Below are 15134 nucleotides of genomic sequence, written 5' to 3' on the forward strand. Positions count from 1 at the left end.
TGTTTTTATGTCAATTGGTATGATATCTAGTTATGAACGCTATAGCAAATAAATATGCCTATAAACATGACCGGCAGGGGTCCGAATCTAGTTATATAACAAAACAGGGTTACAAACAACTTATTCTTATATGAATATTTATTTATATAGTACATGATTAATATCAATAGCTTACACAATGACAGAGCTCAAACAACCAACAAATACCAATTAAAAAAAAAAAAAGAATTCAAAGTGCATAGATCACACTAAAATGATTTAAGAGGGAATTCGGAGATAGAGAGGGATTGGATTTTTGGTAACTGGTGGAGAATCCCATACTGAAAATGCGCTTTCGGAATTCATCCATTTATCGGTCATTTCGGGATAATGACGATCAAACACATCCTTGAGACTCTCTGTAGTATTCACCCATTCAAGTCCCTTCTTCGTATAAATCGTTTCATTGAATTCGCTTGTGAAAAATCTATCCGCTTCTAATCGCCTAACATGTGTTTAATAAATTAGTATTAGATTAAGCTCTACTATTCTACTACATATTTTCCTATAAATTTTTGTTTAAAATTTAAAACAACCAAATAACATACCTTGAGGCCATGATGAGGAAAATATAAAAAGCAGTCTCACTGATAGCGAAGCCTTTGATTTTCTTCTCTGCCATAAGTCCAACTAGAAGATCAAGCTCCTCTATATCACCACCATACACATCATCCAGCACTTCAATCGCTTCCACATCATCCGTTAGATCTTCCCACTTGGCTATTGGAATCATAAACATAGCCCTCCTAAAATCGTTGTACCGTGCCACATTCCTCTCCCTGTCCCGGTAGACTAATATAATCGACCAACCCAAATTATTCACGTGATAATCCACTATCAAAACCACTATGGTAAAACACACAAAAATGAACGGTTCAGATCAGATTGACTTACTCTCTAAAGCAGCTAAGTCGACATGGTCTGGACGTTCTTGGCCGTTGGGGTCTTGGGGAACAATATCTCTTAACCACGTTGGATAGTTCATCAGTTCAAGTGCTCCACTTGCTTGGTGGCCCATTGAGACCATTAGCTTAGTGAATCCAATCTGAGACATGTTTTGTTCTCCTTTACGACCAATCAAAGTTTCCATATAAATCCTGAATCCAAAAGGGAATCTTTGATTTGCAAGTTTCTAAATAGGAGAGCTATAAATATTTAAAAAAAAGGTAGAGTTATACTCTTCCATCAACGGTAGTGATTTATTAGTTCCGGGTACAACATCAATGTCACGCATCTGGAGTTGATCAGGTAAGAGAGAGTGCATTCGGTACACGCTAGTGAACTCTTCGGTTAGAGAATATGGGACACCATGATTTTGCGGTTTTTTCATACCCACGAGACCTCCCAAGATCGAACTGCCAGCATGTCCGAAAGAATCTTTAAACTTTTTTCCTAGTAGTCCGTACCTAAAAATTCACATTAATATTAAAAGTGTTAGTAGATTGCAACATGGGTAACAATGTGATTATATCGATCGAAAAAATGTGTTATGTACCAATTTGCGCGCATTCCAGCTAGTAAAGTGTCGGTTTTGAGAAGCTGGGTTGTCCAATCTATGGTGTGAATCTTGGCTATTACTGCTGAGGTTACTAGCCTCGCGTAGCGGTACAAATCTTCGTCTTCCAAATCACTATCCTCATCCTATAATATTTGAATAGAGTTTAAAATTGAATTGATTTTTATATAATCTGTTCTGAATCTCAAAATCCGTATGAAAAAAAATTGTTATAACTAATAAGTGTGAAAAAATCGTAATTTACATTTTAGAAAAGAAAAAAAAAATACAGATATTGAACCTTGAGGGCGTCGCATACGGCGTTGTGTTCTTTGATGAAGAGAGCTTGCAAGGCGGAGACGCCGACCCAGCTGTTACGAATGTCACCAGAGATGGCTAAACCGTCTTCGTCATGGAGAAGGAGACCGGTGTCCTCTGATATCTTAAGTTTACCATCTTTGTAACTTCTTACTCTCTCCATTGTTTTTGAGTTGCTTCCATAGAGGACGCTCGAATCCCTAATTTATTAATTATTCTTTGAGTTATATATATATACAATATAGTCATCATATATATAGTATTATGGGAATAATGTATGGTTTCTATGCATGGATATGTGTCTACGTCCATATATGTCTAATGTTCTATACATATCATGCTAAGGTTGCGTGTTTAATTAGTCACACGAGACGCTTAACCAGATGTGAAATAAAAAACCAAACCAATTATTTTAAGAAATAAACAGTTGGTATGTGTTTCTGAAACCAAACGAAGTCAAACAGAAAAAAAAAAAAAAAAAAAAAAAAAAAAACACTACGTACGTACTTTTATTCTGATGATTTCTTTTTATTCAAAATGAGTCAAAGTTTAGAAATTAGAACCAACCGAAACCCAAAAAAAAAGTCAATTCAATTTTATAAACCAACTAATTCCCCAAAATTAATTGAATTTTTCAATTTAAAGTCTAAACGGAGCCCAAAAAATGTCTGGGCATGTAGCAAATAAAAATGGATCGTATATGTAAATTTTAATGATTTAATTTATATGTTACATGTTTTTTTTTTTGAGAAAGGGTTTATAATTTATATAAATTGTGTTAGAAAAGTATTAGTGGTATTACCACCAAGGTGTACGGATATTTTGCGAACCGGTCTTGATTTCGAAGAAACCGGTAGGGACTTCCTTTGTCTTGAAGAACCTAAAGGACTTTAAAGGACACTGGTTCGCTACTTCTTTTGGAGCCACGAGCTCGATCTATGTTACCAATAAATAATTGTCTCGTTATATAAGTGTGTAAATAGGATCAAATTGAATAAATAATTCACGAACCTGGTGAGTATCTTCAAGATGATCGATCCAATCATGGATCATAAACTGAATCCAAGAAGCTGCAATCATATTGAATTGTTTTCCTGTATCGATATACTTTCTCCTTTCTAATAGTTTTGTCGCCACCACCATAGGATCTGGCCTCAATAACTTGAACAATAACAACAACAAAAAATCTTACAATTTACTACTAATGAAATTAATAAAATTATTATTGCGTCAAAACTATCTTTTTTTACTGTACACACATATATACATGTAAAAAGGAAAATTTTACCTTTGTTTTCTGATCGACCGGAGGACAATTTCTTCCGAAGAAGCTATTTTGACTGCCGACGCCTTCATTAAACGGATCATTGAATTTTCCGTCAGCAGTCCGGTACGGATAATTAGCAGGATCAAACCGGGTTCCAACCGGAGTTTGACCGACGTTGAGAAGATTGTATTCTTGGTGAAGATGCCTACGTATTTCAAGATAGGCTAAACCCAAGAAAACCGGAAGCTTGTGCCATGGAACCATCTTATCCACTCCATGCACGATCTGCACCATGTAAACATCGCATCAACAATTTTTCCCAATACTTCAAAACAAATACTTGTATGTAAACCATCCAAACTTAATGTGTCACTAGGAAATAATCGTGAAATTACCTTACATAAAAAACCTCGAATTACCGAAAGCAACAACAACAAAACAAAAAAAAAGAATAGTAATAATAATTTTGCGTGATAATTAAAAAAAAATTATTTATAACAATTTAAATTCATTCAATTCCATTTTTTTTTGTTTTTTTTTTTGTGTGGATGTGATTCTACGTGCAGTATATGTTAAAGTTGAGTTACAGCTTACAAGAAGTAGGAAACGATCGAGGAGGGACATTCTTGAATAAATCTCACGGAAGTCTTCGTGGATAAATTTAAACAAAATAGAAGAGATTAGAGAAATTATTACTTTCATCCTTTAAAACGTAACAAGAAAAATGTTAAATAGAGTTGTAAGAATGTAAAGCAAAACAGAAGAGATTAGAGAAGTGATTACTTTCATCCTTGGTGTTGATCAATTGTCTATTTATAAGCATAAACCATGAGACAGAAGAATATTCAAATGCATACACTAATTAAAAATCAAAATTAAGTTTATTTTTTTGTCCTACTGTATTCTTTGTCCTATCATCATTATTTTATTGTTATTATGATTTTAATAATGTGACTCATTAACTGACGTTTTTGAAATTCTCCTCATAATAGGTGCTCGAGAGAAGGGGCGAATGCAAATTGTAGAGGCCTTAATACGAAAACTCACAGCATGGACTTAATACGAATATGTGCGATATGTTGGTCACTTGATCGGTTGATCTAAAACTAACAATATCGTTCTAGTAACAGAGTCGAAATGGACTTGCAGAATCTATCAACTACATTGTTGTGAACTAGATTCAAAATATAATATAACCCGCTCCTTTAACCGTAAACAAGAATAAGCCTAGTCCCATATCACTGTTGGACCTAGCTCGACTAGGCTCGTAGCATTCTTCTTTATTTATTGTGTCGGTTCATTTTAACCCACACTGCAGGTTCTTAGTTGGGTATAGTATATTTAGCTAAACAAAATCAAAGTTTAATCAAAAGGTTGCCATTCAAAATAATGATCCATTAAAATAAATTTTATACACCCATCATGATCATGCCGGTAGGTGTTGGGATATATTATTTATTATTTTGTTTTTCGGTAGAGAAAATAGAAAAGAAAACGTCCGAATCTTTGATTCTCAGATATATAATATATAATTTTGTACACGTTTGTTTTTATAATATATATAGACGAACCAAATGTCAAAATGTCTTGAATTAAATGTTAAAACAATACCATTCCTGCTAATATCCGTGCATGCTACTCAAAATTAATAGTATAAAATGTAAACTTTATACATTTCAACGTCACAAAGATTTGTTGACAAAATAAAAAAGAATATCTTTTTTACTGTTTCGGTAGCTTAAGTTGAACGACTTAACAGGTTGAGAATTCAGAATTCCATATTTAGAAGTTTATGATTTATTGATTTCATAATAACAAAAGTCATACAAGTAAACTCTTCGATTGTGTGTGTGTTTTTCGATCAATATTTTATCGACAAGTATGGCGTCTATTTAAAAATTATATTTAAGAAAACTTCAAAATCACATGAAGGGGTGCCAAAACGAAAGGGTAGTGCTAAACTGGCCACATACCTGAAAATAATTTCTCGCATATACTTCGGTTCCAGCTCCTACATATATATGAGAGATAATGTTCAATTATGATATTTCGTTTCAAATAATAGAGTTTTTATGAATGGAAACCAAATTATACGTGGTGGATTTGATCCATTTTAAAAATAATACACGTTGTAACTGGATTTGATTCATTTAAAAAATAATATACGTTGTAACTGGAATTAATCTAATAAAAAGACAAATAATTACAATTTGTAGGAAATCTGTCTTGTATATATGAGCTGCCCTAAGTTGACATATACTCCATATAATACTACTATATATTGATTTATCTTGCATACTTTGATTTGCGACCTTACTCTATTATTTTTTCATTTTTAATGGATTACTGAAAATAAATGTAATATTTTTTGCAAGTTTTAATCGTTTTTTTTTTCAAGCAAATATAAGCTAAAAATTAGATTGTATCAGCAAACAACAATTATTTAGATGTTTGTTAATATCTTGAAGGTAACTAAGGTCTTCAAATAAAATGTCTGGTTCCCTTTTTGAGTTAAACTCGCTTCTTCAGATTAAGTTGTAATGACTTATCTATTTGAGTTCATTTGTAAGAACACACGTTGTATTTTATTTGCATGAGTAAGAAACACACGTTCGTTTCAGCTAACGCATCTTCATTCGACTAATATATGAAAATTTGTAAAAACAAAAAAATCATCCACGGGTTACGGTGCTAGGCGGGGTTACGGTGCTAGGGGGTGACTAGAAACAACATCAAGGAATGGGTGAAAGTGCTTTATGATGTGAGCGAGTGATTTCTTGTACCCATACTATTACTATAGATTCCTTTCAAAAGTTATACCTTTTCTAAATTCATAGGATAAGCACGATCAAATCAACTAGAAGAAAGAGCGCATCAGAAAAGAAGAAAAAAAAAAACAGAAAATTTCACCAAAATAAGAACGGTGGTTTGGTACATCAAGAATTCTATAAAAGGCCAAGGAGGATGCTGAACAAGCGATCCCATAAAAAGCAGAACAAGACGAGTCCTGGTAACCAACCATTCTTACACGACTTTTCCTAATCCAAATCATATTAACCTAATCATGATGTTACACTAATTCTCACACGCTTTGCCCTCATCCAAATCCTATGAACCTCTAAATCCTGATGCTACACACTTGTTTGAAATGTTAATAAGATGTTGAACATATAAAATGTAATTAAGATGTTACTTTGTTTTCAAACAAGTTATATAAATTCACCAAAGGAAAGACGTCCTATTTTCCCTTCGAAACTATCATATCGTACTGGATCCACATCGAACTTTTACCTCTTTCTAGAGCTGCCTCGAACTTAAGTGGTCCACCTATTTCTACCTGAATCCATACTTTTATTGCTATTTTTCTTTTGGAATAAAACTTCTCATCTAATTCTCCATAAATATGGTTTATTTTCCCTTTGGATTAAAACTTCTCGTCTAATTCTCCATAAATATGGTTTGTACGGTTTACAATTGTTTTAATATTTGCTTAACCAACAAATAAATCCTATTAACCGAATTAAACCTTATTTCAACCTGATTTTAAAATTAAACCCATCAAACCGGATGAAGAAAGCAGAAAATTTAATTAAAAAAACAGAAAATAAAGCTTAAAAATAATTGAGATTGGGACCTTTGCGTTATGCCTCATTAATCTCTCGTCACGCCAAGATAGTCTTATCCTTTGGATTTTGAATTGAGGGTTTCAATTGTGTGGGTTATTATTAGATAGAAGAAGATTGGGGAAAAACTTGTAGGTCTTGTGGTAATGATGTGATTTTAGCATAAAGTTTGCTGTTTAACTGTTTTGAGAAGAAGATGGGATCTGGGCGGAGCAAATCATGTCATGGCTAGTCTGTGGTGAGAGGAGATGATGATAACAACGTGGCTCAACCTCCTCCGTCATCTTCTAGTGGTGGTGAAGCGGAGAAGATCAAAGAGTCTTTTGTGGTATTCACTCTTCTTGTCTTGCTTCATCTTCTACTTTTCACGACAGTGACGATGATAATAATGATGACCAGGTCTGGTTTTTGTTTTGTTTCTAATGTAATTTCAATTGTTTTATGAAATTAGGTCAAAATCCTGAGTCTTGATTTCTTCAGGTGTGTAATGGATGGATGATGAATAGTCATGGAAGTGACTCACGGCGTAGAATGGAATCAAGGAATCAAAGAGATGATTCAGATTGCTATGAGAATGGACAGATGAGAAGAAATCTGAAAACTTGCCCAGAAAAAAAAAATCTGAAGAGGAAAGACGTGCGTAACATCCTTGTTAGATTATCCATAGATTATCAAATCTCAATTGAAATGATTTTGGTTAATTACAATTAGCCCTGGGCATTCGGGTACTCGAACCTGATCGGGTTCGGGTTTTCGGATTTACACATATAGAACCTGATCGGGTATTATATACTATCGCGTCGGATTCGGATCGGGTTCCTTCGGGTTTGGGTTTAGTTCGGGTATACTCGAAACCCGAAGAACCCAATCGGATTGTCCAAAACCCGATCAAAACCCGATCAAGCTTAAACACTTAACCTGAAATTTAAGCACTTAAATTCAATGTCAAATGTTCAAAGCAAAAGTAATAAGAAATTCAAGTCTTCCAAAATATTCAACAAACAATTGAGAAGTTCAAGTATTCGAAAATAAAGAGAAAATCAACTTGAAATCTTCCAAAACAGCTTCTTTCATTCTTTGGTTCACTTCTCTTTTGCATTTTCCCTTTTGTGATGTGAATAACTTAAGGTCCTTCTGAATCAGTTTCATACTTTGAAAAAAAAATAATTACAAGCACTGAGAGATAAGTTTATATTAACACCAAAAACTTTTAGATAGTAAGCATTAAACAAGATAAGAAACAAACCTCTTTCAAGCTCATCCTCAAACTCAAAGTCAGCAAGAATCTGTGCATTTGTAAGCATTGTATCTTCAAACTTGAGGTCTTGTTTGAGCCATTGTTCTGTACATATCAAAATCTCAACCATATAGTGTGTGAGACAACTTCTATATGGGTTGATTACCCTTCCACTAGTGCTAAAAGCACTTTCAGAAGCAACTAAAGACACCTGCATAGCAAATAAATCCCTAGCCATCTGAGATAAAATAGGATACTTGCCACTATTGAATTTCCTCCAAGAGAGTACATCATACTCAATTTCCATCATCAAATCATGATTCTCATCTTCTTCCCTGAGATAAGTATCCAATTCATTTGTGTTTCTAACTCCAATCTCTTAAGCAGTGTATCATACTTATGGTCCACTGGGTTGTAGCCATCAAACTCATCCTCCATCGAATCAAATACTCGGTCTGTTTGTCTCTCTTGTGTATTCTGAGTTGAGGACTGAGACTGAGAAAGTTCCTCATTTGTTGCTGTGTTGGATCTTGTAGAATACTCTTTATACATATCACGAACGATATTCACCACCGAATCATACAATGTCTTAGCTTTTACACTCCCTTCCCCATATAGCTCCTCAAAACACAAATTTGCATATTACATCTTCTTTCTCGGATCGAAGACACTGACAATAACTAACATCTTGTTGATGTTATGCAGGCCATCCCAATACTTGTCGAATTTGTCAAACATCTTCTCTGCATTTACTTTCACTTCACTATCAACATTATTACAAAGAAACCGAAGCTTCACAGCTATGTTAACTATCTCACCATAACACTTAAATGCATTCATAGTAGTAGAGGCGGATACAACCAATGTCGCATGATAGAAGACATTTAGAAACTTCACTAACCTTTCAACTTTACGCCAATCATTTTTCTGAGGAGGTCCAATCCTTTTCACTCCATTTTCAGTCTCTAAAAAATGATCATTATACAACTTATCTTCAAACTCCATCCTATCAAATGCTCTTTTGAACTTTATTGCCCTAGTCAACATCAAAAATGTCGAACTCCATCTAGTGCAGACATCTAATGGAAAACTTCCCTTTGAAAACCTACCAGAATCGACTCTCAACTGAAACGACTTCCTCCGATTTGGACCCGCTCTAACATATGAGATTGCATTGCGGATTGCAGCCACACTTGAATCAACTTCAGTCATACCGTCCTTCACTATCAAGTTATTGATATGCCCAGCACATCTCAAATGCATAAAGTCCCCATCAAGAACCAAAGAATCTTTACTAACTAAAGAGAAAGCAGACTGAAACTTACTCGAAGCACTAGTATTAGCTGTTGCATTATCAACAGTAATAGTAAACAACCTTTCTATTGGCGACATTTCAGCAGTGTATTGGCGATTGTTGTACCTCTGTGATCTTCAACATGCTTGAATCCTATAATTAGCTTCTTTAGACGCCAATTCTTATCAATGTAGTGTGCAGTTATAACCATATAACTTGAACCTGTGAATAAAAAAAACATTGATAAGTATCTTCACTAATTGAGTAAAAACAATGATGAGAATATTGAAATTTTGATTTAAAAAACTGTACCGGTTATAGAGGAATCCCATATATCAGTTCTCAATGAGACTCTTTGCTTGGTAGTGAGAAACCATTTTTTAAGAGTAGTTTTCCTCTCAGCAAACATCTTTACTACATCTATTCATGTTGTCCTTCTTGAATGCGGCTTGGATAGGTTTACCTAAGTAGAAAAAATCAATTAGAATCATGTATATTAAAACAAGTCGCAAAATAAAATAGAAGCATCACCTTGTTGCAAAAGTGTTTAAGTGCCATTCCTTCTACAAATGACAATGGTAACTCTCCTATTACCACCATTTCATTCAATGCTTCTCTAAAAATATGCTCAGGCACTTTTCCAGACTGGAAAATCCCATCTTTATTAATAACTTGTTGACCTTCACTAGGATTTTGACATTCTTCCCATGCTTTGTATGCCTTTCCGATTTTTTAGATGATTCCACAAAGTTTTTGTCCCTGATTTTTGTTGGACAACTCAACTCCTTTCCACAATAGTTGCAGTTACCTTTGTCACGGTTGTCCTTCAATCTTGTGAAGTGTTGCCACACATTTGATCTTGGGTTGAGAATCTTTGGAGACTTAGACTCAGGTTGCTCAGACTCGGAACCGCTGTTGCGTGTTTGTTTCTTTTTCCCCCTTCGGTTAGACTCAGGTGTTAAAAACTCTTCTTCTTCGTGTATATCTCTCTCTTCATCATCAAAAATTGGAGATGATGAGCCCATCTGCACATTCAAACCAAAACGCATCATCAATAACAATCATCATCAAGCACGGCTTGGCCAAAATCAAGCATTGCATCTTAAAAGACAAATCAAAACCAAATTGTAATCAATCAAAACCAAATTGCTTAAATAACAGTCAAGAAAACAGTTTCTCCATTTAAAAGAATAAGCGTAATAGACAAATCAAAACCAAATTATAATCAATCAAAACCGAAACTAATAGACTCAAGAGCCCCACTGTTCTTAGTAAGAACTTCTTACCATCAATATACAGAAACTAAGTTTGTAAGTTGTAACATCCGCATTTAAAAATTTTACAAAACCAAATGACAAACACTTCACCATCACGCCCTGGGCAAACAACAAGAACAGAGTAAGAAGACAAACCTTCGATTTCCTCCGTGAAGTTTCAGAAGGAGGAGAAGATGCGACAACTCGACTTGGTGTTTCTTCCAATTTGAATAATTGGGGATGATCTCTATTTTAAATAATTGGAGATGAGAAACCGAACAGACTCTTAGAAAAAAGAGGAAGAATCAAACTTAGGGATTTAGGTATATACATAATGTAATGTATGTATATATGTTCGGGTTTGGGGTTTTCTTTCGGGTATCGGGTAAAACCCGATCGGATATCCAAACCTTAAATGTATTACACTCGATCGGGTATTAGACACTACCCGAACCCTCTACTTCGGGTTCGGGTTCGGGTTTCGGGTTCAAGGTAATATGCCTAGGGCTAATTACAATGATTTTCCAATGTACTTTTGTAGTTTTGAAATCAAAATTCACAAAATATTTGTTTTTTTTAGTTTGAAGAACCGAGTGAAGAAAAATATGGTGGACATATTTTTACGGGTTGGGTCAAATTTTTAATGTTTATCTAGTTTAAAAAATTGGTTTCATACTGGATTTGTGCGTTGGTTTGTTTTGTAAACCGTTTAAACCAAAAAAAATAGAGAAATAACCATAGAAGTATTGATTCGGGTAGAAATAGGTGGCCACTTAAGTTCGAAGGAGCTCTAGAAAGAGGCCAAAGTTCGATGTGGATCCAGTACGATATTATAGTTCCAAGGGGAAAATACGACGTCTAAAAAACAAGTTATATAGATTATTTACTATTACTCTTTTCATGCCAATAGCAATATGATATCTTACTTTACATTTATTCCATTTATACAAATGTCAACCATATATATATATATATACATATATACTGTGTAGATAGATAGATGCGACAACGTCAAATCTATATAGTTCATGTGCTATATTTGTTTCATTTTAAATCAGAACTACAAGTTCAAGTGCTTTAGGTTGCCCTCGCCGTTCGGTTTACCATCACTTTATTGAAAACCCTAGATTTAGATGAATTTAAGATGGGTTAATTATTAGTATAATTTGGTGTGGGCTCACTCTCACAGACCATCACCACCACAACAATGCAGTAAAGGTTTTAAAAAAATATTATTTTAATTATATCTAAATATTTATTATCTTTAATAACAATAACTACTAAAAAATTGACAGTTGTGGAGAAACATTGAAAAACTTTACTTGAAACGATTCACTTTTTTCTCCCGTCTTTCTTATTATTAATTTATGTGAACAACTCTGGTGATTAGCATTTACAATGGGAAATGCCCTCATAGTTTTATTAGGTTTGGTCTTTTTAATTTTGTTAATTTGGTTATTGTTATTAGGTTTTGCCTTATAAATAACTTGAAAAGAAAAAAAACAAATAAACCGAATTAGAAAAATTTGGTGTACTCAAAGCATAAATTTTAGCTAAGAACCAATCCAAACAAACCAATTTCCGAACTAACCCAAACCAAATCATGCTATATTTGATAACCGAATTTCTCTAAAACTGAATAATCCGATTTAAACAACTCGATTAGTATAAATAATTTAGGTAACACAAAACGATTTAAAAAATGACAACCTCAATCTCGAGATGGGTGGGGGCTTGTAGCTCAGAGGATTAGAGTCAAAACGTCCACGACTACTAGTTTCTTGTTTTTTAAGAACAAAAACAAGAAACAACGTTCACAATATTTTCCTTGCTAATTTGTTGTAGAATTACTTAGAAAGAGGCTATTTTCTTTTAAATACACACATAGCTAATGACATTAAATATATATTTTTTTATTATTAAAAAAAAAGGTGCAAGATAGATTTTAATTTTATGTCCAACGAGTGCCCTCTCTCGTCCTTCTCTCACGCACACACGCACTTGAGTCGACCCACGTAAGACTGACTACAATAAAGTCGAGGCGCGTGACATTCACTTGCAAAACGGCGGCGCGTCCTTATCGCTATCTAAATCGATAGAGTATTTAGTAGAGACCGGCAAGGAAGGCGCGGCGAACCTCATCGAGTAATCTCGGTACGGAAACTCGTCGTCGAACTGTCCGGTTTGTTTCCCGTCATCGAAATTTAACGAGTAGCTCAAGGGATCGTACCCGAATTTACCGTGATGATTATGGTTTCCAGCGCACCCGCCACCACCACCGCTGTTTCCTCCTCCTCCTACGCCGCAGCAGCGGTTGCGTCCGAATCGGCGGATAAAAGTCTTCAACCTAGGACCAGCGACGAGCTCAGACCACTCTCTCATCTTCCGCCACCCTCGAATCCACCATCGTCGTTTGTCAGGCTCCACGGTCCTGATCCGTTGCCACCACAAAGATCCGCCGTGATTCGATGGCTTGGATGAGGCGAGGCATGGCATAAGGAAACAACAGCCTCTCTTCGCGAACAGTGCTTCATGCATATCGTCGGTGGCGCCCATTTCAGAGATCGGCGACGATTGAGGTCTCATTCTCAGTGGCTTGATTCAGATCTCTCTCTCTCTCTCTCTCTGCCTCCTCAGATCTTTGTTCCTCTTCTCATAGCCTAAACCCTAATTTTTCTCCCTCTCTCTTTCTCGGTTTCTCCAATCAACGCGTCTCTTTTGAGCTGGAACTAAAAAACAGAGCAGCAGACGCCGTAACCGCCAAATACTGGTTCTCATTTAACCGGATATAACCGGGAATTTCAGTGATACATATAACCGGAATTAAATTGGTCCGGTTCTCCCTTGCCCTAAATTGGTTCGGTTAGCAAACTTCTAATAGTATAATAGTATTCCTGGGACAGATTCATTGCATGTGAATGTTCTAACCAAATTCACCTAATCTTTTTTTTTTTTTTTTTCCTTTCTCTTCGCAGAAAATGATAATAGTAAGTAGGAGAATATCTTAACTTTAGTGGGATCGCCTACTAGGCTATTATTGACCCATGATTGTTGATAATTTTATTCACCGTTGAATTATCACCTTCAAATTCCATCGAACAATAGCAAAACGCCCAAGTTGATTGAATGGCCCAGATTAGAGCAGTACATTCTGCCTCCTCTATTGTTGCTCGGCCTTGATATGTGCCCATTCCTCCATCAAGGAAGTGCTGTTAGAGTTCCTGATTAGCAAAACTAAACATTAAAATTTAATAGAAACCTTAATTTTAATAAACACCAAAAATTTACTAGACAATTTATATAAAAACACATATATGGCAAAAAAAAAACACACATAACAAACAAAGAAATGACACAATAAAATAAGAATATCAAAATTCTTTAACATCCAAAGACTTAACATATCATTGTGAAAAAAAAAATTAAGAACATATATTGTAGTGCAATTTATAACAATAAGAAAAAAAAAACTAAATATAGTTTTGCTTATAAAAAATTTAAAATTCTTATTCTTGAAATTATCGTAGTACTAGATTCAACAAAATCCTAATGAAACCATAGATTAATGGTATTATTTGGATAAGTAATAGGGATTGTACTGCTTGAGTTGGCGGCAACGAGAGCGGTGGACAACTTGCCATTGATTTGATGTTAGTTCTCTTCTTGATGGTGGTGGATGTGGTTGTGGTTATGGCAGTTGTCATCCATGAATGGAAACTTCATGGGTTCTGATGGATACCTCATTTGCTCATGGTTCATTGTTTCCGTAAACCATTGTTGTTGGTTTTGATTGTTATTATGATCAAATTTAAATTCAGATTTTGAAGGGGCTGATAAACTCCAATTTGTGGAGCTGTTGGGCGAAAAAATTGTTGCTGCTGAATAGGATTTATCAAAGTTGTGATTGCCGCGGACGAAGAACCCACCTCATAAGTTGTAGCAGTTGGAGTGTTTGTAGCCACCGAATCCACCATCAGTCTACTCTCTTCAGAAGTAACCGCCACAGTAGAAGAAGATTCGCCAATTTCCATACCCGAATTTTGCAAAATTTCGACCCTGCGATTAACATCTTTAAGATATTGCTCAATTAAATAACCCAAATCATTAAGATCTAGAATATTTAGATGAAACATTCCCATGTTTCCAATCAAACATTGGAACATAACTTCAGTCATCTCGAGCTCCCTATTGTCTTTTTGTTGTCTCCTCAAATTCTCGATTGCTTTTGCTATCTTTTGCTTGAGAAAAGCCTCTTGATCTACCATCTTCTTTTGCTGGTCCATCTCTGGGAGTGTCCTAAATTCAGAAATTATCCTTTGCACACCAGAATTTGATGGCCACACTTCAGGAGTGGTATCGTATGGACTAAAGAAGATCGCACATGCAGTGATGCCACAAAAAGTGGAGAGTTCGTTTACTTTCTTCATCAAACCTTTTTTTTTTTTTTTAAATTGTTTTTCTCGAAAAATCATTTAAAAAATAAGCAAGTTTCACTTTCTTTCTCGTCATTATAAAGTATTTTTCTCTCTTTGTTTTTCTTTTCTTTCTTGTTTGTGTGTTTGCTTTGAGGTTGTTAATGTGTAGACTGTAGTATTATATAGTAAT

General features: G+C 34.9%; 3 protein-coding genes and 1 pseudogene across 4 annotated transcripts; all 4 read right to left on the reverse strand.

The window, feature by feature from the left end:
- Positions 1–109: 109 nt before the first annotated feature.
- Positions 110–3910, reverse strand: LOC104760846 (alpha-dioxygenase 1-like). Its single transcript, XM_010483820.3, has 10 exons — positions 3714–3910; positions 3141–3404; positions 2864–3013; positions 2655–2788; positions 1836–2052; positions 1535–1680; positions 1218–1445; positions 934–1136; positions 588–831; positions 110–484 (listed from the first exon to the last, which is right to left on the reverse strand). Exons 1-10 carry the CDS (start codon positions 3819–3821, stop codon positions 259–261), a joined length of 1920 nt encoding a protein of 639 aa, XP_010482122.1. The 5' UTR covers positions 3822–3910; the 3' UTR covers positions 110–258.
- A 4711-nt stretch (positions 3911–8621) lies between these two features.
- LOC147922790 (zinc finger BED domain-containing protein RICESLEEPER 2-like) lies at positions 8622–10298 on the reverse strand. Its single transcript, XM_087497785.1, has 3 exons — positions 10082–10298; positions 9400–9495; positions 8622–9322 (listed from the first exon to the last, which is right to left on the reverse strand). The coding sequence occupies exons 1-3, from the start codon at positions 10296–10298 to the stop codon at positions 8622–8624; spliced, it is 1014 nt and encodes a 337-aa protein (XP_087353911.1).
- Positions 10299–12421: 2123 nt separating this feature from the next.
- On the reverse strand, positions 12422–13251 carry LOC104760847 (uncharacterized). The gene has a single exon (XM_010483821.3). The coding sequence runs from the start codon at positions 13113–13115 to the stop codon at positions 12582–12584; it is 534 nt and encodes a 177-aa protein (XP_010482123.1). The 5' UTR covers positions 13116–13251; the 3' UTR covers positions 12422–12581.
- On the reverse strand, positions 12422–15038 carry LOC104760848 (agamous-like MADS-box protein AGL80 pseudogene; annotated as a pseudogene). Its single transcript, XR_015589285.1, has 2 exons — positions 14129–15038; positions 12422–13750 (listed from the first exon to the last, which is right to left on the reverse strand). The product of XR_015589285.1 is annotated as an agamous-like MADS-box protein AGL80 pseudogene (transcript).
- Positions 15039–15134: the final 96 nt, after the last annotated feature.

The sequence above is a fragment of the Camelina sativa genome, chromosome 18 (assembly GCF_030686135.1).
Source record: "Camelina sativa cultivar CO46 ecotype springtype chromosome 18, ASM3068613v1".
Taxonomy (NCBI): domain Eukaryota; kingdom Viridiplantae; phylum Streptophyta; class Magnoliopsida; order Brassicales; family Brassicaceae; genus Camelina; species Camelina sativa.